Genomic DNA, 22,500 nt, shown 5'->3' with positions numbered 1-22,500 from the left:
AATAAATACAGCTGTAACACTCCACTTCCCTCTGATTACTGATCACCACACACACACCTGCTTCCACACCCCAGTGTCTGTGTGTGTGTGTGAGAGAGAGAGAGTGTGTGTGTGTGTGTGTGTGTGTGTGTGTATCCGTGTGTACTCACCAGGTTCTCGTTGGTGAGGCGTGTGATCTCGTGCTGTAGACTGGCCTCGATGCGAGCCTCAGGAGGAAGCTGCAGGTTCTGTGTGAGGAGCTGCTGCTGTCTCTGGTTCTCCTCCTTCACACAGTGCAGTTCACCACGCAGCGCTTCCAGCTCGGCCTCATGGGAGCGCCGTTGAGCCTGCAGCTGAGACTCCAACAACCTACACACACACACACACACACACACACACACTTATATAAACACACGTAGAAACACCCGAGTCTGATATTAACCACCATGCTTCAGGTCACTAGTTAGCGTCTCAGCACACAGCGCTCATTTCTTAGCATGTTAGCATCATCAATCTGTAAGTGTAACAGCTCAACATCCTGAAACAGAGAACGAGTTTTACAGCCAGAGACAAAACATCCGAGTCCAAGAGCCGGACCACAACTAACATCTAATCTAAGCACTCTTAATCAGACTCATCTCCCTCCAAACAGCTTGGAATGAAAACAGAGACACCCTTTATACTAGATACATTCAGGTTTTTTAAAATCCCATTTTTATTACCTTAGAATGTTTTTAAACATCGTAAAAGTTTGAATTAATTTCTTAGAATTTAAATTCATTTTCTCAAACATCTTAGAGTTTACATTTAAAAAAAATTTTTTTTTTACAATTTCTTTCTTAGCAGCTTAGAATTTATTTTAGAAACACAGAATTTGGAGGCTTTTCTTCTTAAACAATCTTAGAAGTTAGGATCCGTTTCTAAACATGTTAAGGTTTAGAATTTTCCCCAAACACCTGAGAGTTTAGAATCGAGTTTATTTCATATACAGCAGCTGGATTTCTGAATCAGTTCCCGAACTACAGCCGAAGAAATCCTGAACTTTCTGAATCTTTATAATATAAAAATCTTATCATTTACAAGTCGTTATATTTTGGAATTCAATTTGTAAGATTTTAAAACGTACCTTTGTTTTTAGCACATGAGAATATGGTGTGTGTGTGTGTGTGTGTGTGTGTGTGTGTGTGTGTTGAGGGGGATGAAACAAAGCTGTCATATTAATGTAGGAAACTGTAATGAAGATGATGCAATAGAAGTTCACACTCAAACACAAAGATTTGTACAAGGATACACACACACGCGCGCACACACACACACACACACACACACACACACACACACACACACACACACACACACAGTTTAACCTGTTGGTCTCCTTCAAGCCCTCATACACCAGCCACAGCTCTCCATCCTCATTCAGCTTACGCATGTCAGGGAGAGGGGATCTGACAGAACGAAGGGGGGATAGAGAGAGAGAGAGAGAGAGAGAGAGAGAGAGAGAGAGAGAGAGAGAGAGATAGAGAGCAGGAGGGAGGGAGGGAGAGAGAGAGAGAGAGAGAGAGAGAGAGAGAGCAGGAGAGAGAGAGTAGGAGATAGAGAGCAGGAGAGAGAGAGTAGGAGAGGGAGAGTAGGAGAGAGAGAGCAGGAGATAGAGAGCAGGAGGGAGAGAGTAGGAGATAGAGAGCAGGAGAGAGAGAGTAGGAGAGATAGAGAGAGAGAGGAAGCAACAGAGAGAAAGAAAGACAGATGGAGAGAAAGGGAGAGAGATACAGACAGATCAAGAAAGATTAAGAGAGAGAGCATAAAAAGTGAAAGGAAACAAGAAGGAAAGAGAAGAAATAGAAGTAGAAGAAGAAGAGAAAGGAGGTGTGATGAGACAAAAACAGACATAAAAAAGAGATAGAAGGAAAGAAAGATTTTATGAGAGAGCAAGAGAGAGAGAGAGAAAATGACAACATAATGGAATGGTAATGAAGGTAAATAAAGATAAACATAAATAATAATAATAATAATAATAGTAATAATAATAATAATAATAATAATAATAATGATGCACAGAATTACAGACAATAAAGACGTAAAAATGAACAATTAAAAATTTTGGAAGAAGCAAAAAAACAAAAACACACACAAACAGTGGAACCTAAACATGCTTCAGATCCACCACCTTCATCTCATCATCCTCATCATGATGCACTCCACATGTCCACCATCTCATGTGGTGTATTAGACAACAGCTTCATACTGATGTAGCACAGCAGTTAGCGCGCAGATGCTCTCTCTCTCACTCACACACACACACACACACACACCGTGTCAGACTATGTACTAGAATGCTAGTTTCGTGTGTTCAGCAGTTTAGTATAATGCTAGTTCACATGTTAGCCTGCTTATCAGGACACTAGTCATGTTACTATAATGCTAGTTAGTGTATTAGCTTCTTTACTATAATGCTAGTTAACATGCTAGCCTGTTTACTGTAATGCTAATGTGTGCATCTGTTAACTGTTATGCTAGTTTGTGTGTTAGCCTGTTTAATCCTAGCCTGTCTGTGTTTACCATAATGCTAGTTTGTGTGTTAGCATTTTTACCACAATGCTAGTGTGTGTGTTAGCGTATCTATGAATCATCTCTTCTGCTGTCAGTCAATAACAGCACGATGCTCTGGACGGAGATTGCTGAAAAGTGATGTTAGCTTTTGCTAGCTAAGGAGTTAAAAGCAGTTTTTGGTCATCGTGTGTGTGTGTGTGAGACTTCCTGTCATTTCTCTTGGTGCGTAAGGTGTTAGTTTGAGCACTAACGGCAGGCTGGCGTCCCCTCGTGCGTCTCATGCAGGTTAGTGTGAGTGTGTAGCGCTCAAAACCTGACTAAAGTCCACTGTCTGATTTATTAGCATCATTATTTAGCGTGTTAAATCTCATGGCCATGTCATGCAGCGCATCACTCTCTCTCTCTCGCTCTGTCGCTCTGTCGTTACCTCAGCCTACTGACCAACTCGCTCACTGCGAACGGCTTGCGCTGAAACCTGGGGGATCTACGCAGGACAGAGACATACATCAACACTCTATACACACACCTTTACACACACACACACACACACACACACTCTCTCTCTCTCCAGTGGGATGGTCTTCCATCAAGACGCGATCCAGTCCTGAATTTCTGCATTACGTTATCAGACAAATAAAGGCTTTGAGAAAAATAATGTTCAAATAAATATTCAGAACTAGCTAAAAATCTAACCGAGTCACGGAGAATTTAAAATCAGTTTCTTAGCAGCAAAAAATTGTGAATTTATGTTTAACAGTGTAGAATTTAAAATCTGTTTGATAGAATCTTAGAACTGACCGTCTGTTTTTTATCAACTTCAATATTAAAATAGATTTTTAGCTACTTACAATTTAAAATGTACTTTTAGCAACTAAAGTCGTGTATCTATTTTTAGCAACTTGACGTGTAAAATCTGTAAATCTTTCTTAAAATGTCCAAATCTAGAATTTTAGGATTTAAACTGTTTCTTAGCAAATCATTTTAAATCTGTTTATTAAATTCTTAGAATCTTTACATTTTTAATCTATTTTCAGAAACAAACAAACAAACAAAAAAAGGTCCTGGAAATCTGAGGTAGATGCTGAGGTAGAAAGAATTTTCATCTGGGTTGCACCCTGTGGCGTGAGTGCGAACACCTGCTAACACCCTTGGCTTCAGGTTTACACAAAAGAAAATCAAATTAGCATAACTTTAACATGTTCGCTAGTCTTTAACATGTTATAATACTTATATAATAATAATAATAACAATCATTTATTAACTTTGAATTTTGGGTCAGGCTTTTTAGCTTATTAGCTTTGGATCTGACTAGCAGCTGCTTTACTATTTTTATTATCTACGTCATTAACTTGCAGCTAGCGATGTAACTTAACATCTACAGCTAAAGGATCAATCTGGTGTAACAGGAGAATTTAGTGTGGGTTTATTTGTCCTGTTTTTTTTCCGATTTTTTTATTACCACAGAGTCGCTCCTCTCTGCCACGACACATTAGCAGACGTACGATTGTGTTTCGTTGTTGCATTTCCGTTCATGTACGAATAAACCACGTGTTACGCAAAAATACATCATAAATACTGACTTCATGGTCTTCCTGCTCGTAGTTCAAATAAAGCACTCTCAAGGATGAGGAGGGATGTCCTTTTTTTTTTTTTTTAAGTACAATTACATCAGTGTTGATTCACTGTGTTGTGTGTTTGTGTGTGTCTGTGTGTGTGTGTGTGTGTGTGTGTGTGTGTGTGTGTGTTGTTCACCTGTTGGTATCCTTGAGGCCCATGTAAGCCTGAGAGATCTCTTTAGCATCTGTGAGTTTGTGAACATCCTCCACATAGTGCAGCGGCTCGGTCATGGTCTCCTACACACACACACACACACACACACACACACACACACACACAGTCAATAATAACCAGCACATAAGTAACGTTCACAAGGACATTATGGTTCACAAGAAACACACCTTGCCACTGAAAACACACAAATGACACAAGTGGCACCAATGGAACTAATGACACAAATGACACCAGTGGCACCAATGGAACTAATGACACAAATGACACAAATGACACAAAGGACACCAGTGGCACCAATGGAACTAATGACATAAATGGCACCAATGGAACTAATGACACAAATGGCACCAATGGAACTAATGACACAAATGGCACCAATGGAACTAATGACACAAATGAAACCAGTGGCACCAATGACACAAATGGCACCAATGACATCAATGACACCAGTGGCACCAATGACAATAATGACACTAATGGCACCAATGGCACCAGTGGCACCAATGGCACCAATGACATCAATGGCAAAAATAACACCAGTGGCACCAATGGAACTAATGACATGAATGAAACCAGTGGCACCAATGACACAAATGGCACCAATGACACCAGTGGCACCAATGACAATAATGACAATAATGACACCAATGGCAACAGTGGCACCAATGACACTAATAGCACCAATTACACTAATGGCACAAATGGCACTAATGGCACCAATGACACTAATGGCACCAATGGCATCAATGGCAACAATGACACTAATGACACTAATGACACTAATAGCACCAATTACACTAATGGCACAAATGGCATCAATGGCAACAATGACACTAATGGCACCAATGACATCAATGGCAACAATGACACTAATGACACCAATGACACTAATGACAGTACCTTCTCATCCTTTATGGAGTGTGACAGGAGAGAGAGAAAAAGAAAGACAGAGAGAAAGACATCAAAACTCATGAAAGTTTTCGAATCCGGCTGCTTTCACACTTGGCGTATTTTCCCCCTAGAGAAAGCCGAGCTGGAGCACCGTTTCACTGATAAGAAAAAAAAAATGCAGCTCACGTGACATTTACACTGCAACCATAGAAACATGCCAGTCCTAGCTAACCGATCAGGACGTTGTTTGTCTTCACTGTAGCTTTAGAGGCAAAAAAAAATTGTTATAATATCATATTCACTCACTAACACACTAACTACATTATTCTCCATGTCTGTTTTTCCTTCCCCCATCCTGCGACCTGATTGAGTGGGAGGTTAAAAACATCTCCCTTCAACTTTAGAAGGACTACATGTGCTCTGGTGTGAAAAACAAACCAAACGAACGCAGTGTGAAAGCATTTTCAAGTTTAACAGACAGACAATTCATGACACGAGCGTCTTAAATCTACAATCCTTAATCCTACTTGAATCTTTAACACTTTGTCTGAACCTTGCTAGGCAAACTCATCGGTGTTAGCGATGCTAGCATGTTTCGGGTGACTCGTATCAGGCGAATTCCTCAGCAATTCCAGTGAGAATATTTTGAGATCTTGGGAATGACATTTCTGGCACTTCAGTTCGTAAATCTCTAAAGATGTGAAATAGTACACCTTTATTACAGCGATATTAAAATACTTTAGTGCGTGAGATGCACCAATAGCGATACTGGTATCCGCTGTTACTCCAATATCGCGCTCATTTACTCGTATCTGTTACACTAATGAACAGATGACACCCCTGCTGAAAAAAACAACAACAGTAGAAACCATCACAGAAATTCGAATGGTTTCCACTACAAATACCATTACAAACCATTAGTTAACCATTAAAACCATTACCAGTCCTTAATGGTATCCACTAGAAATAACATGCCACAAACAGAAGGCAACAAATTCCCAGTAGAGACCCATTACAGTTTCCATTAAAACCAATACAATTCCCATTATAACCATTAAAACCATTGCAAATTCTACGAGCGATCTGGAAAGCGCATTTCACGTTTAAAAATTCAAAATCTCGAATGTATACAAATAACCTGATAAAAACATCGTAAACATAAAGCTCAGCATGACTTCATGGCTAGCAACGAACCCTGAATACCGACAGGGGTGGCTTAGTGGCTAAGCGGGAAGGTCGGGGGTTCAAGCCCCAGCACTGCCAAGCTGCCACTGTTGGGCCCTTGAGCAAGGCCTTTAACCCTCTCTGCTCCAGGGGGCGCTGTATCACGGCTGACCCTGCGCTCTGACCCCAACATCCTGACATACTGGGACATGCGAAAAAATCACTTTTCAGATCTCATTTTGACTGGATCACCTGAGATAGATGTTCATACCGAGAACCTATGAGAGGTTGTAGGACATGCGTACATGCGTGCGTGTGTGTGTGTGTGTCCAAGTCACCTTGTGCTGCATGGCTTCTTTCTGGCTGACGAGTTGTGAGCGCAGGATGAGCACCTCCTCCTTCCGGACCTCCAGCTCCTCGTTGGAGGAGTTTAACTGCTCCATCAGGACCTTGTAGGCCGACATGGAGCCGTCTTTCCCCGCCAGAGTCTGACGCATCTCGTTCAGGTTGTGTCTCAGCTTCTTATTCTCCGACTCCAGCTCCTGACGCTAAACACACACACACACACACACACAGAGTGAGAGGAAGGATGCTAGAGAAGCTAGAAAAGCTTTCTGGACCATGTGTGTGTTTACCTTAAGAGATTCATACTCCAGTTCAGCGCCGCGAGCCTTCTTATGCTCTTCATCGTCCTGCAAGCGAGGAAAGAGTCGTTCAGCATTTAAAAACAAACCCTGAGAACGCAGTGATAATACCCAGGCCACGTTTAATGCTAAACCTCATACTCTCTGCTAGCGTAGATATCGATTAGCATGGAAATAAACCATGGTAGAAGTTCATACCGAAATTGATGGAGTAGTTTTTGTACTGTTATACAGCCTGGAAAATGTGTGTGTGTGTGTGTGTGTGTGTGTGTGTGTGTGTGTGTGTGTACCCTGGCTCTAGCCCGCTGAAACTGCTCCTCTTTTCGGTCCAGTTCGTTCTGCAGGCCCTGTTTCTCCTGCTCGAGCTCCGTCACTCGCTTCTGCAGCTTCAGGAACAGAGCCATGTCCAACGCTGCTCCTTTGGTCACGTCCTACACACACACGCGCGAACAGTTTAAACCAGATTATCCCAAGTTTCACAGGAAGTGATGTAAAATCTCGCCGCTTCACCTCGGCTCCTCGCGCTCCCTCCTCGGATTCGGCGAACTCGGAGTTGTAGGTGTATTCGGACTCGTTGCTGCTGTGTGTGGAGTCGGTTCTCCTGTGGCCCGGTTTGGGGACGTTCTGAAAGAAGCGAGAGTGTGTTACACTGCGTTATGGGTGTGTGTGTCCTGTGTGTGTTTACATGTACAGCATGTGTGTTCACCGTGCCGAGTGAGATCTCCTCCTTGAGGTCGTCGTATTTCTCCTCCAGTCTCAGGTGCTCGGTGAGGAGGTTCTGATATCGTGATCTCTCCTCGTTTAAATCGCTCTCCAGCTGAGCCGTCTCCTCCTTCAGAGCCCTCTGCATCCTCTCTACACACACACACACACACACACACACACACACACGCAGAGATTCAGCTAGGATCAAATCAGAACTGGGGTAACACTGGGCTGGAGATTAGTAATGACTGGATTAATAACCGATTTAAGATTTACTAAGGGCTCAGGTATGTTCAAGATTAGATTGGATTAAGGACTGAGATTATGACGGGATCAAAAACAGTCAGAGGAAAACCAGATAAGGACTGAGTTAATGACTAGATTCTACATCTGGGTAAAATACAAATTAGATCCAGATTAAATCTGGATTAAACTACGGTCTGGATTAAGACTGACTAGGTCTGGATTAAGGGTGGATTAGAACTCAATCTGAATTTAAATTAGATAAATACTGTGTTAGAACAGGCTAATTACTGGGACAGCACTAGATTAAGACTGTATTAGGATTGGTGTAGGGCTAGGTTGGGACTGGATTAGGACTGGTTTAGGATTGGATTAGACTGGATTAGGAGCAGGTTAGGACTGTATTAGGACCTTGTAAAGACTGGATTAGGATCGGTTAAGGACCCGGTTAGTACTGAATTAGGATGGGGTTACAACTGGATTAGAATAGGGTTAGGACCAGATTACGATGGACCAGATTAAGACTAGAAATGGGATCAGGGTAGGACCAGATTAGGATGGGGTTAAGACTGGATTAGGACTTGGTTAGGATGTGGTTAGGACCGAATTAGGATGGGGCTATTACCAGAGTACGACTGGATTAGGATGAATTTAGGATCGGATTAGGACTGGATTAGGATGGGGTTAGAACCAGATTAAGGTTAGAAAGGAATGAGGTTAGGACCAGATTAGGATGGGGTTAAAACTGGATTAGAACTTGGTTAGGATCGAATTAGGATGGGGACTATTACCAGATTAGGACTGGATTAAGATGAAGTTAGGACCATATTAGTATGGGGTTAGGACTGGATTAGGATGGGATTAGGACCAGGTTAGGACCAGACTGGATAGCTGGATGGTTTCAGTACCTGTCCATTGTTGGCTCTGCTCCTGGATCAGACGGTTCAGGTCGTCCTTCTCGTTCTTCAACAGATCATTCTGTTCCTTTAACTCTGAGATCATCTACACACACACACACACACACACACACACACACACACACACACACAATCAAGAGCCATGACAGTGACAAATACTTTACTACACGATATACTTCACAATATCGTGATTACCTGATTAAAGTTGAAACCATGGCTTTACACATTAAATACAAAAAACCTATACACTGACTGACCCACACACACACACCCACACACACACCCACACACACACCCACACACACACCCACACACACACCCACTCTCGTACCTTCTCCATCTCGTCCTGGTAGGTCTGCGCCCAGTCCTCAATGGCCTTCTTCTCCTTCTGCGTGGTCTGTAGATCTTTGCGCAGTTTCTCCAGCTCCTCCTGTAGCGTGGTCACTCGGTTAGCGCTGTTCTTCGCCTCCTCCTCCACGCCGCGTAAACGAGTCAGGTCCCGGCGCAGACGCTCGCTCTCGGTGGTGTGGGCGCTCTCCAAATTGTTCAGACGTTCACCCAGAACCCGGTTCTCCTTATTCTACAGCAAGGAACACACCGAACATCAGTATGTCCACATGCTACAACTAACTGAGTTCTAAATAAATAAAAAGAGATCTGAGTTTAATTCAAATTAGGTTCAGATTAAGGCTGGACTTAAGAGTTTTGTCTGGATTAAGATTAGATTACAGTTAGGTATGAATTTTAATTGGATTAGAATATGGACTGGATTGAGGTTGACCTAGAATTAGGTGCAGCCATAGAAGCTGGCATGGTGGGAAAAAAAAGAATGAAAGAAAAAGAATTAGGTGCACAGACATGTTGAAAACCTTTGAGCAGCAGATCAACAGTGAAACCTTCAGCCATGTGGATTGTATACAGCACGTGCGGACGTGTGGATTGTATTCAGCACGTGTGGACGTGTGGCTTGTATTCAGCACGTGTGGACGTGTGGCTTGTATTCAGCACGTGCGGACGTGTGGATTGTATTCAGCACGTGCGGACGTGTGGATTGTATTCAGCACGTGCGGACGTGTGGCTTGTATTCAGCACGTGCGGACGTGTGGCTTGTATTCAGCACGTGCGGACGTGTGGCTTGTATTCAGCACGTGCGGACGTGTGGATTGTATTCAGCACGTGCGGACGTGTGGATTGTATTCAGCACGTGCGGACGTGTGGATTGTATTCAGCACGTGTGGATTGTATTCAGCACGTGCGGACGTGTGGCTTGTATTCAGCACGTGCGGACGTGTGGATTGTATTCAGCACGTGCGGACGTGTGGATTGTATTCAGCACGTGCGGACGTGTGGATTGTATTCAGCACGTGCGGACGTGTGGATTGTATTCAGCACGTGCGGACGTGTGGATTGTATTCAGCACGTGTGGCTTGTATTCAGCACGTGCGGACGTGTGGATTGTATTCAGCACGTGCGGACGTGTGGCTTGTATTCAGCACGTGCGGACGTGTGGCTTGTATTCAGCACGTGCGGACGTGTGGATTGTATTCAGCACGTGCGGACGTGTGGCTTGTATTCAGCACGTGCGGACGTGTGGCTTGTATTCAGCACGTGCGGACGTGTGGATTGTATTCAGCACGTGCGGACGTGTGGATTGTATTCAGCACGTGCGGACGTGTGGATTGTATTCAGCACGTGCGGACGTGTGGATTGTATTCAGCACGTGCGGACGTGTGGATTGTATTCAGCACGTGTGGCTTGTATTCAGCACGTGCGGACGTGTGGATTGTATTCAGCACGTGCGGACGTGTGGCTTGTATTCAGCACGTGCGGACGTGTGGCTTGTATTCAGCACGTGCGGACGTGTGGCTTGTATTCAGCACGTGCGGACGTGTGGCTTGTATTCAGCACGTGCGGACGTGTGGCTTGTATTCAGCACGTGCGGACGTGTGGATTGTATTCAGCACGTGCGGACGTGTGGATTGTATTCAGCACGTGCGGACGTGTGGCTTGTATTCAGCACGTGCGGACGTGTGGATTGTATTCAGCACGTGCGGACGTGTGGATTGTATTCAGCACGTGCGGACGTGTGGCTTGTATTCAGCACGTGCGGACGTGTGGCTTGTATTCAGCACGTGCGGACGTGTGGCTTGTATTCAGCACGTGCGGACGTGTGGCTTGTATTCAGCACGTGCGGACGTGTGGATTGTATTCAGCACGTGCGGACGTGTGGATTGTATTCAGCACGTGCGGACGTGTGGCTTGTATTCAGCACGTGCGGACGTGTGGATTGTATTCAGCACGTGCGGACGTGTGGATTGTATTCAGCACGTGCGGACGTGTGGATTGTATTCAGCACGTGTGGATTGTATTCAGCACGTGCGGACGTGTGGCTTGTATTCAGCACGTGCGGACGTGTGGATTGTATTCAGCACGTGCGGACGTGTGGCTTGTATTCAGCACGTGCGGACATGTGGATTGTATTCAGCACGTGCGGACGTGTGGATTGTATTCAGCACGTGTGGATTGTATTCAGCACGTGCGGACGTGTGGATTGTATTCAGCACGTGCGGACGTGTGGATTGTATTCAGCACGTGCGGACGTGTGGCTTGTATTCAGCACGTGCGGACATGTGGATTGTATTCAGCACGTGCGGACGTGTGGATTGTATTCAGCACGTGCGGACGTGTGGATTGTATTCAGCACGTGTGGACGTGTGGATTGTATTCAGCACGTGTGGCTTGTATTCAGCACGTGCGGACGTGTGGATTGTATTCAGCACGTGAAACCAACAGCAGGGAAAACTCCGTGTCCCACAGGACCAGCGGTCAGGTGTGTGTTACCTGCTCGTCGACTCTGCGCTGAAGCTGCATGATCTTGTTCTCCATGCCGATGTTGAGTTTTTTGTAGTGCTCGACGGAGCGCGCTTCGATCTTCAGCTTCTTGAGCTCGCGCTTGGCCCTCATGCGCCGCACGCAGCACTGCAGGTAGACCACCGCCTCCAGAGAGCGCTTATACCACTGACGCGCCAACCAGCCGCGCACCATCTTCTGGATGATGATGGCTTTGTGCTCTCGCAGCAGCTGGACATGCAGAGAAAGCACACACACACACACACACACACACACACACACACACACATAGATAGAGATAAGGACAAGGAGATAAACACACACAAGCACAGGAAAAAAATTAAGCGTACGATATAAGATGTTGTGCTCCTAATAAATAAAAGTAATGATATATAGAGAGAAACAAACTCCCTGATGTTTTTAGCTTCAACCGTTCTTCATATATATATGTGTGTGTGTGTGTGTGAGAAGGAGTTTGTGTGTGTGAATAGGGTTAAGGTTAGTGTGTGAGCGTGTGTGTGTACCGCTTTGTACTGCTGTCGGGCCATGTATGCTCGGAGGATACACTGCATGGCGAGGGCGGCGTTGCGTTTGCGCCTGTAGCTGGTTCTCTGTACGTACATGCGCTGGTACTTCTGGATGACGATGGCGGCTCGGGTGCGGCGCAGAAACTTCGCCAGGCTGAAAACGACAAGAAGAACCTTTAGAACTTTTAGCTCATCCTTCTATCCACCTGTCTAATCATCTAGAGCCTTCTGTTCCTCACCATCGGGCCTGGTATCCTCGGACGTATCTCTGGATGACGATGGCGGCTCGTTTCATGCGCAGGTACTTCTTGCGCTCCAGCCAGCAGCGGATGGTTTTCTGGATGCGGATGCAGGCTGCTCGGAGTTTATCGGCCCGGAGTTTCTCCAGGTACGCCACCTGACCTGCTCGGAAAAAGATCTTCGTCTTCCCAAACTGGTACTTATCCTGATCCTGCAGAGGGCAAACGAGACCATTCGAAAGCTGACGCGTGGAGGGACGATACGGACAATAAGCTTCATAAACCTTCCAATTAATTTAACCAATCATTCAACAGAATTGTATTAGGAATGTGATCTATAAATTATACAGGCAAACGTAGAATCGCTAAAGATTTAAGTCCCGCTAAAGACGAAACACAGCAGCACATCTCACATAAATACACACATGTACTAACTTCAGTATGACAAAATAGCAGAGAATAAAGGGATAGAGAGTATGAGGAATCAAGTGTATAGAGAAGCATCAGAGGATGCAAGAGAGTATATAGAGAGTATGTGGAAGTATAAGAGTATAGGGGCATATTAGAGCATATGAAGAAGTATGAGAGACTACGAGGGAGTATGAGGGAGTATGAGAGAGTATGGAGGAGTATGAGGGAGTATGAGAAAGTATGGAGGAGTATGAGAGAGTATGGAGGAGTATGAGGGAGTATGAGGGAGTATGAGGGAGTATGGAGGAGTATGAGAAAGTATGGAGGAGTATGAGAGAGTATGAGAAAGTATGGAGGAGTATGAGAGAGTATGGAGGAGTATGAGGGAGTATGAGGGAGTATGAGGGAGTATGAGAGAGTATGAGGGAGTATGAGGGAGTCTGAGGGAGTCTGAGGGAGTCTGAGGGAGTCTGAGGGAGTATGGAGGAGTATGGAGGAGTATGAGAGAGTATGGAGGAGTATGAGGGAGTATGAGGGAGTATGAGGGAGTATGAGGGAGTATGGAGGAGTATGAGAAAGTATGGAGGAGTATGAGGGAGTCTGAGGGAGTATGAGGGAGTATGAGAGAGTATGAGAGAGTATGAGGGAGTATGAGGGAGTATGAGGGAGTATGAGGGAGTATGAGAGAGTATGAGAGAGATGTATATATAGTTAGTCAGTGTGCTGAAACCTGGGCTGAAGTTTCTGAACTGTTTCTCACCTGCACCAGTTTCTCCAGAACGTTCCTGCAGGTCATTTTCCTATCAGCCTGGACATCTTTCTGCTTCATCAACACGCGATAACGGCTGAAGAACTCCTGATAGGTCCACCTGTAACACACACACACATTATTTGTATCTACTTCAATAGTCTATATTTCCTCTAAATAACTAAATAAGTCGTGCTGATGTTAGTTTTGACCTGGACGGAAATCCTGCAGCGGAGATGCGGATGGTCTCGAGGACTCCACACGCCCTCAGCTGCTGCACCGCCCGCTTCGGGTCAAACCTGAAATTATTCAAATTCGTCTTCATCGTAAAGTATGATAATAATAATAATAATCACAATTAATGTGCTCAATCCTAAAATCATGAATATTAAAAGTCACAATCGTTTACCAACTCAGGAACAAAATCACACTTTTGCTTTTTTTTATTTATTGATGACACAAATCAATGAAGGACATTTTAATATAGAAATACGAATACAACACGAATTTGTAAATAAATAACCACACAGTACACAATCTAATAGGCATTAAAAAACACCCATCCTGAAAAAGACCCATCTTTTATCTTTATATTTATGAGCATTAACACACGTCCAGCATGAACTGTACTGTACTTCCCCTACAGAAGGTCTGCTTGTGAAGGCATTCTGCTCCTTACGTGAAGGCGTATTTGTGGTCGTTGGGTTTGATGCAGCGGACGTAGTGTGGCGTCGTGGCGTTTAGCGTCTCCATCAGCAGCTGGAGAGAGTTACGGAACTGCAGCGGACAAAAAGATAAGACGTATAAACACAGTTCTGCTTAAATTATTACAGAGAAATAACTAGAAACATTTTATATACACAAGGTCATCGATGAAATAGGAGTGAATAAAAAAAAAAGGAATGAATTATTTCAATGCTGTTAATAATTGTTGCCTCTTAAAGACCACGAGATACCGACACATTTCTTAGTATAAAATTTCCTAAGGACAAAAAAAACCTTTATAAGTGTTTAATAACTGACGAGCTACAACTCGCTCATTCAGTAACGCTAATCTCTCTCTCCTATTAATTATTCATTTCATTCTCGTCATTAATAGTTAGTATACCGATAGGATCAATTATTAATATGTAATTCTTAATTGTTCATTTAGTATTAATACTTATAATAAATGATTATATTTATGAAGACCTTCTATTACAGTTAAATAATTAGTTAATTAATTAAATGTAATAGTATATTAAAATTTTATTAAAATAATCATCTATATCTTTATAGTGCTTTACAAAACTACATTCATTTCATACAATATAATAATAATTATTATAATAGAAGATGAACAAGAATTATGATGATTATTATTCTATTATTAAATCATAATTATTAATAATCATTATTATTATTATCATTATTATTATTATTATTATCATCATCGTGATTATCATTATTATTATTATTATTATTATGATTATTATTATAATAAATATTATGATTATTATTATTATTCTGTGGCCCACCTGCAGGCCCACGGTCTTCTTGTGCTCCTTGCTGGCCTGGTCCGGTTTGCCCTTGTCTGGTTTGATGCTCAGGCGAGTGCGCCCCCCGGGGGGAGGACCACTTCCTGTAGGGCTGGTAACTTTATCCTCATCCTGGAAGAGCTCCACCAGCAGGTCAAACTGTTAAAAACACCCGACGCTGAGTAAGCACACGAGTGTATGTCTGTGAGTGCTAGTTAATCTGAAAAACATCTGCTTCTCCTTAAATATTAGTGGTAAATACAGTCAGGTCCAAAAGTCTGCGTGCACTACTGAGATGTAGACTCATCTCAACACCAACATACTTCTATACAGTTGTACTTTTTTCCAGAGACGACAAGAATCAACACATTCTGAATTCGTTAAGCATCTTTCTGATAGCGGATTAACCTGCTAGCGCGTTCAGGTTTCAGACACGAGCGCAAGCGATTTAGAAGTGATTTAGTGAACAGCAAAGCTTTAGTAATGTGGGCAGTAACGCAGGAAATACAGCTGCAGCTCCCTCCAGACTTGTTTATCCTGGGAGGTTATAAGCTCAGCACCATGCACCAGGAGAGAGATGGAACCTCACAGGACGTATCCAACCAGAGCAACATCAGACACCACCTCACACACACACACACACACACACACACACACACTCTTACAATTACAGGGTTTCTAATAAAGCCAGAGGACAAAGCCCTTACACTTCCCAAACATTTACTCATAAATGTATTTCTATTTCACTGAAAAGTCTTTAATTCTGTCTTGTTTTTGTAACACAGGAGAGTAGAGTATGAGGGAGCATGAAGAAGTATAAGAGAATAAATGGGGAAGGATGGAGGAGTAAAAATATGAGGCGGTATAAGAGAGAATATAAGAGTACATGAGGGAGTATATGGGAGTGTGACAGACTGTGGACATGCAAGAAAGGAGTACGGAGAGAGCAAGGGGAAGTGTAGGAAAGTAGGATAAGGGAGTATGAGAGAGTATAACAGGAAAATTATGAGAAAGTTTGAGGTAGGTTAGGGGCAGTTTGAGGGAACGCTTGAGGCAGTGTGTGTGAGGCATTATAAGGTCAATCTGAGGTAAGTTTGAGGCAGTGTGTGAGGCATTATAAGGGTAGTCTGAGGTAATGTTTGAGGCAGTGTGTGTGAAGCATTATAAGGGCAGGGTGAGGTAAGTTTGAGGCAGTGTGTGAGGCATTATGAGGGCAGTCTGAGGTAATGTTTGAGGCAGTGTGTGAGGCATTATGAGGGTAGTCTGAGGTAATGTTTGAGGCAGTGTGTGAGGCATTATAAGGGCAGTCTGAGGTAATGTTTGAGGCAGTGTGTGAGGCATTATGAGGGTAGTCTGAGGTAATGTTTGAGGCAGAGTGTGTGAAGCATTATGAGGGTAGTCTGAGGTAATGTTTGAGGCAGTGTGTGAGGCATTATAAGGGCAGTCTGAGGTAATGTTTGAGGCAGTGTGTGAGGCATTATGAGGGTAGTCTGAGGTAATGTTTGAGGCAGTGTGTGAGGCATTATGAGGGTAGTCTGAGGTAATGTTTGAGGCAGTGTGTGAGGCATTATAAGGGCAGTCTGAGGTAATGTTTGAGGCAGTGTGTGAGGCATTATGAGGGTAGTCTGAGGTAATGTTTGAGGCAGTGTGTGAGGCATTATGAGTGTGTATGAGGCATTATAAGGGCAGTCTGAGGTAATGTTTGAGGCAGTGTGTGAGGCATTATGAGGGTAGTCTGAGGTAATGTTTGAGGCAGAGTGTGTGAAGCATTATAAGGGCAGGGTGAGGTTTGAGGCAGTGTGTGAGGCATTATGAGGGCAGGGTGAGGTAAGTTTGAGGCAGTGTGTGAGGCATTATAAGGGCAGGTGAGGTAATGTTTGAGGCAGTGTGTGTGAGGCATTATAAGGGCAGTCTGAGGTAAGTTTGAGGCAGTGTGTGAGGCATTATGAGGGCAGTCTGAGGTAATGTTTGAGGCAGTGTGTGAGGCATTATAAGGGCAGTCTGAGGTAAGTTTGAGGCAGTGTGTGAGGCATTATGAGGGCAGTCTGAGGTAATGTTTGAGGCAGTGTGTGAAGCATTATGAGGGCAGTCTGAGGTAATGTTTGAGGCAGTGTGTGAGGCATTATGAGTGCGTATGAGGCATTATAAGGGCAGTCTGAGGTAATGTTTGAGGCAGTGTGTGTGAGGCATTATAAGGGCAGTCTGAGGTAATGTTTGAGGCAGTGTGTGTGAGGCATTATAAGGGCAGTCTGAGGTAATGTTTGAGGCAGTGTGTGAGGCAATATAAGGACAGGGTATGGTAACGTTTGAGGCAGTCTGTGATGCAGTATAAAGGCAGTGTGAGGGAATATCTGAGGCAGTGTGTGAGGTGGATCTGGTTAGATCAGATCCCATCAGCACTGCGGTTTTACAGATCTGCACTTAAATCAATGCAGCCGAGAACTTTCTCCGTCTCAGCAGCTTCAACATGCTGAGGCAGCACTGCCTCGCCTCACTGTCCTACTAAAGTATAAACACCCCCGACTTTACACACATACAGGATTCTGACTCAGGCAGCCATTATCTCTGCTGCTAACCATCCACACACACACACACACACACACACACACACACACACACACTCCATGTGCATGCACCCTGTTATTAGCAGCTCTGGTGAACATGCAGCGAAGAGAAGAACCTAAAGTGAGGGTTAAACTGAAGGAGATGGAGTGAGATGATAGAGCATTTACCTTCTGCACAGGTTGTCATGGTGACAGGACACATGGACAACACGTGATGGCAAACAGACACACAAACACAAACACAAACACAAAGGAGATGAAATACAGGAAACGCAGAACTCATTCACTCCTGCGGTAAAATAAAAAGCCCCAAACCACCAACAGGAGCAGCAGAAGATTATATACACGCAGGCATGAGGATGGAGATCTGAAAGGCAGGAAATGATGTCACTGATGATGTCATTACAACATAACAAATCGATTTCATTCACAACAGCACCACATTAACAACAATAATGCAATTATTTTGTGGGAAAAAAAATGGTTGATAACTATAACGACAGCAGGCATGGACCAGTATCTCATAAACCCTAATAAAACCTTTACACAATCACAATCATTTTATTTTAATGAATGTTTATGTACACACACACACACACACATACATATATATATATATATATATATATATATATATATATATATATATATATATATATATTATAGTTCTAGACAGCTGGTCTAGAAGTCATATAGGCTACATAGCAACATTAGCATCGTTCTACACAACAAAAATGGTGAGAATGTTCGTGTAAGCATCGGCGTATAATCTGTTTAACAAAATAAATACATAAGGAATGCATTATACTAACTAAATTCATTATATTTTTATTTAAAAAGTTGTGTACAGAAAACAAAAAAAAACACCTTAGATTCTTTTACTTTTGTTTTTTTTTTTTAAAAAAAAGGTTTTTAAAAATGGAGGGGGAAAAAAATCAATGCCAAAGTTTGTAGCGCCCTCTGTTGGATGTTCAGGTCTTTGCTTTAAATTTCAGGTCATTTGAAATTGAAGATAATGAAGGATTCCATTTAAAAACCTAAACAGCCTAAATAAATGAACCGAAGTCATGTTCGTGGCTGTGGATAAATAAAAACTCTAAAATGCCAGACTTGCTTTAATACCTTATTTGGGACGAGGCTGTAGGTAATATGTGACGGGTAAGAGGTTACTGATCTATCAGATTTATAATTTTTTTAAACCACTGGGGTTTTTATAGAGCGTGCATGCTGTGATTTTGGGATGGGACCGTCGTAAAGAGTGAGACTGAGATACAGGTCAAATTAACTAACTAACATTAACCAGTGGAATTTATACATAAGGGATATATTATATTAATTATATATGCTGAATATTTTTACACATTTCTGTAGTCCCAGTCCTGTACTGAAGCTTTCAAAATGAAACATACAAAAAAATATTTGTGTGAGGCATTTTAAGGGCAGTCTGAGGTAATGTCTGAGGTACTATAGGGTCAGTCTGATGTAATATTTGAGGCGGTGTGTGTATGAGGCATTTTAAGGGCAGTCTGAGGTAATGTCTGAGGTACTATAGGGTCAGTCTGATGTAATATTTGAGGCGGTGTGTGTATGAGGCATTTTAAGGGCAGTCTGAGGTAATGTCTGAGGTACTATAGGGTCAGTCTGATGTAATATTTGAGGCGGTGTGTGTATGAGGCATTTTAAGGGCAGTCTGAGGTAATGTCTGAGGTACTATAGGGTCAGTCTGATGTAATATTTGAGGCGGTGTGTGTATGATTCATTTTAAGGGCAGTCTGAGGTAATGTCCGAGGTACTATAGGGTCAGTCTGATGTAATATTTGAGGCGGTGTGTGTATGATTCATTTTAAGGGCAGTCTGAGGTAATGTCCGAGGTACTATAGGGTCAGTCTGATGTAATATTTGAGGCGGTGTGTGTATGATTCATTTTAAGGGCAGTCTGAGGTAATGTCCGAGGTACTATAGGGTCAGTCTGATGTAATATTTGAGGCGGTGTGTGTATGAGGCATTTTAAGGGCAGTCTGAGGTAATGTCCGAGGTACTATAGGGTCAGTCTGATGTAATATTTGAGGCGGTGTGTGTATGAGGCATTTTAAGGGCAGTCTGAGGTAATGTCCGAGGTACTATAGGGTCAGTCTGATGTAATATTTGAGGCGGTGTGTGTATGAGGCATTTAAAGGGCAGTCTGAGGTAATGTCTGAGGTACTATAGGGTCAGTCTGATGTAATATTTGAGGCGGTGTGTGTATGAGGCATTTTAAGGGCAGTCTGAGGTAATGTCTGAGGTACTATAGGGTCAGTCTGATGTAATATTTGAGGCGGTGTGTGTATGAGGCATTTTAAGGGCAGTCTGAGGTAATGTCTGAGGTACTATAGGGTCAGTCTGATGTAATATTTGAGGCGGTGTGTGTATGAGGCATTTTAAGGGCAGTCTGAGGTAATGTCTGAGGTACTATAGGGTCAGTCTGATGTAATATTTGAGGCGGTGTGTGTATGAGGCATTTTAAGGGCAGTCTGAGGTAATGTCTGAGGTACTATAGGGTCAGTCTGATGTAATATTTGAGGCGGTGTGTGTATGAGGCATTTTAAGGGCAGTCTGAGGTAATGTCTGAGGTACTATAGGGTCAGTCTGATGTAATATTTGAGGCGGTGTGTGTATGAGGCATTTTAAGGGCAGTCTGAGGTAATGTCTGAGGTACTATAGGGTCAGTCTGATGTAATATTTGAGGCGGTGTGTGTATGAGGCATTTTAAGGGCAGTCTGAGGTAATGTCTGAGGTACTATAGGGTCAGTTTGATGTAATATTTGAGGCGGTGTGTGTATGAGGCATATTAAGGGCAGTCTGAGGTACTATAGGGTCAGTCTGATGTAATATTTGAGGCGGTGTGTGTATGAGGCATTTTAAGGGCAGTCTGAGGTAATGTCTGAGGTACTATAGGGTCAGTCTGATGTAATATTTGAGGCGGTGTGTGTATGAGGCATTTTAAGGGCAGTCTGAGGTAATGTCTGAGGTACTATAGGGTCAGTCTGATGTAATATTTGAGGCGGTGTGTGTATGAGGCATTTTAAGGGCAGTCTGAGGTAATGTCTGAGGTACTATAGGGTCAGTCTGATGTAATATTTGAGGCGGTGTGTGTATGAGGCATTTTAAGGGCAGTCTGAGGTAATGTCTGAGGTACTATAGGGTCAGTCTGATGTAATATTTGAGGCAGTGTCTGAGGTAATGTTTGAGGTCTGAGGTAATGTTATCCTGTACTGAAGCTTTCAAAATGAAACATACAAAAGTATATATTTTTTAAAAGTAAAAATAAATGAAACGCCGAAGAGAGAAAGGTGAAACATGATCAGCTCTGACTTAAAAAAAATAATATATATATAAATATAAAGCTAAAGTAAAAGGGTGGACTCGTTTTTTAAAAACTGCTACGTTTAGGGTGAAAAAACAATATCGACAATTTGCATAAATCTACATAAATTCTGTCCTATCTAAAAGACAGCTGACTTTTAATGCGCTTTATTTAACTTTTTTTTTTTTTTTTTTTTTAAATGGAGAAGGTGATAAACTTCAAATCCATGATGATATAATCTATTAATGAAAGAATTTGTTTACCTTGTTTACACGACTGAGTTAATAAAACACGCCAATATTTATGTTTCATTTCTTGCCACAAAGATAAATATAAACATTAGCCCATGTCATTGGTCACATCACACACACACACACACACACACACACACACACACACAAATGATGAAATGTGACTAATATGTGTGATTCTACTACACACTAATGACCTAATAAACACAAAATGAGTCGAATGCAGCACGTTCAGCTAAACTAGGTTGTTTTTTCCCCCCTGATGGTTGAGATTAGGATCAGCTACTAAAGCTCTGAGAATAATCATTTAATATGAAGATAAGAATTATAAATCCTATTAGTACTACAGGAGTTAATAACTGTTAGAACACCATGGTCGAGGCTCCCTCTAAAGCCACAATCACGCATTAATACAGCTATTTTTGGTTTGTATCTCACACACACACACACACACACACTATAAAAAAGTAACACACTTCACGTAAAAAATGAGATGTACATCCTGATGTACATCTAATTTTTTTCGTGAAGTGTGTTACTTTTTTATAGTGTGTGTGTGTGATAAAAAATGAGATGTACATCAGGAGGTTTGTATCAGTGACATTTCCAGGCGTCTGTTAGTTTCCTATTGACACCACAGCGCTGTTGAATCCTGCTCTCTGATTGGTCAGAAGGTGTTGATTAGTTTTCTACAACAGCAGCTCTGACAGCAGCGCAGGTTTACATTAACACGCATCGTTTCTATAGTAACAGCTTGTTCACAGGGACTCGTACGGCGGATATTTTATAAACGGATTAAAAACGTGTGTGTCGCTGATCTGTAACACTGAGGGAAGGAGTCTCCAGTGTCAGCGCTTTGTGACAGACAGACGTAAAGCTGTAAGCTTGACATCTTCAGGACAAAAGGAAAATGAACATGAATAAAGGGATAAAAAGTATGATATGAGGTTCTTTAATAAATAAACAGTGTATTGTTGTGATGGTTGGTAAAGAGCTGCGGTGTGAGAGGAATAAAGCACTCGGGGACGTGCCGTTAGAGGAAAACAATCAACTCCAGGACAGTAACATTAACTCGGATTCATCACTGATTATTTTCCTGTTTCTCCTACATATTAGCTATATAGCTCTGTGTGTGTGTGTGTGTGTGTGTGTGTGTGAGAGAG

At 42.7% G+C, this 22,500-nt stretch overlaps 1 protein-coding gene and 1 long non-coding RNA gene across 4 annotated transcripts in view; one reads left to right on the top strand and one right to left on the bottom strand.

Moving 5' to 3' along the window:
• The window catches only part of myo5aa (myosin VAa), a 57,384-nt gene that overhangs the window by 7,130 nt on the left and 27,754 nt on the right, over window positions 1-22,500 (bottom strand). For 2 of the 3 annotated variants that reach the window (XM_053623776.1, XM_053623777.1), the window contains exons 15-32: window positions 15,180-15,338; window positions 14,342-14,439; window positions 13,875-13,961; window positions 13,675-13,783; window positions 12,504-12,715; window positions 12,262-12,418; window positions 11,729-11,968; window positions 9,219-9,467; window positions 8,879-8,972; window positions 7,729-7,877; window positions 7,533-7,646; window positions 7,313-7,453; window positions 7,014-7,070; window positions 6,717-6,926; window positions 4,285-4,385; window positions 2,960-3,016; window positions 1,347-1,427; window positions 150-348 (exon numbers count right to left, since the gene is read on the bottom strand). In XM_053623776.1, coding sequence (XP_053479751.1) covers window positions 150-348; window positions 1,347-1,427; window positions 2,960-3,016; window positions 4,285-4,385; window positions 6,717-6,926; window positions 7,014-7,070; window positions 7,313-7,453; window positions 7,533-7,646; window positions 7,729-7,877; window positions 8,879-8,972; window positions 9,219-9,467; window positions 11,729-11,968; window positions 12,262-12,418; window positions 12,504-12,715; window positions 13,675-13,783; window positions 13,875-13,961; window positions 14,342-14,439; window positions 15,180-15,338 — 2,514 coding nt within the window. The remainder of the gene's footprint in view (window positions 1-149; window positions 349-1,346; window positions 1,428-2,959; window positions 3,017-4,284; window positions 4,386-6,716; window positions 6,927-7,013; window positions 7,071-7,312; window positions 7,454-7,532; window positions 7,647-7,728; window positions 7,878-8,878; window positions 8,973-9,218; window positions 9,468-11,728; window positions 11,969-12,261; window positions 12,419-12,503; window positions 12,716-13,674; window positions 13,784-13,874; window positions 13,962-14,341; window positions 14,440-15,179; window positions 15,339-22,500) is intronic. The other variant, XM_053623778.1, reaches the window with a different exon arrangement.
• On the top strand, window positions 18,708-21,854 carry LOC128607118 (uncharacterized). The gene is made up of 3 exons (XR_008385816.1): window positions 18,708-19,848; window positions 19,931-20,516; window positions 20,587-21,854. It is a non-coding gene; the product is annotated as an uncharacterized LOC128607118 (long non-coding RNA).

The sequence above is a fragment of the Ictalurus furcatus genome, chromosome 4 (genome assembly GCF_023375685.1).
Source record: "Ictalurus furcatus strain D&B chromosome 4, Billie_1.0, whole genome shotgun sequence".
NCBI classification, from domain to species: domain Eukaryota; kingdom Metazoa; phylum Chordata; class Actinopteri; order Siluriformes; family Ictaluridae; genus Ictalurus; species Ictalurus furcatus.
This window is presented reverse-complemented; position numbering and strand designations above follow the sequence as displayed.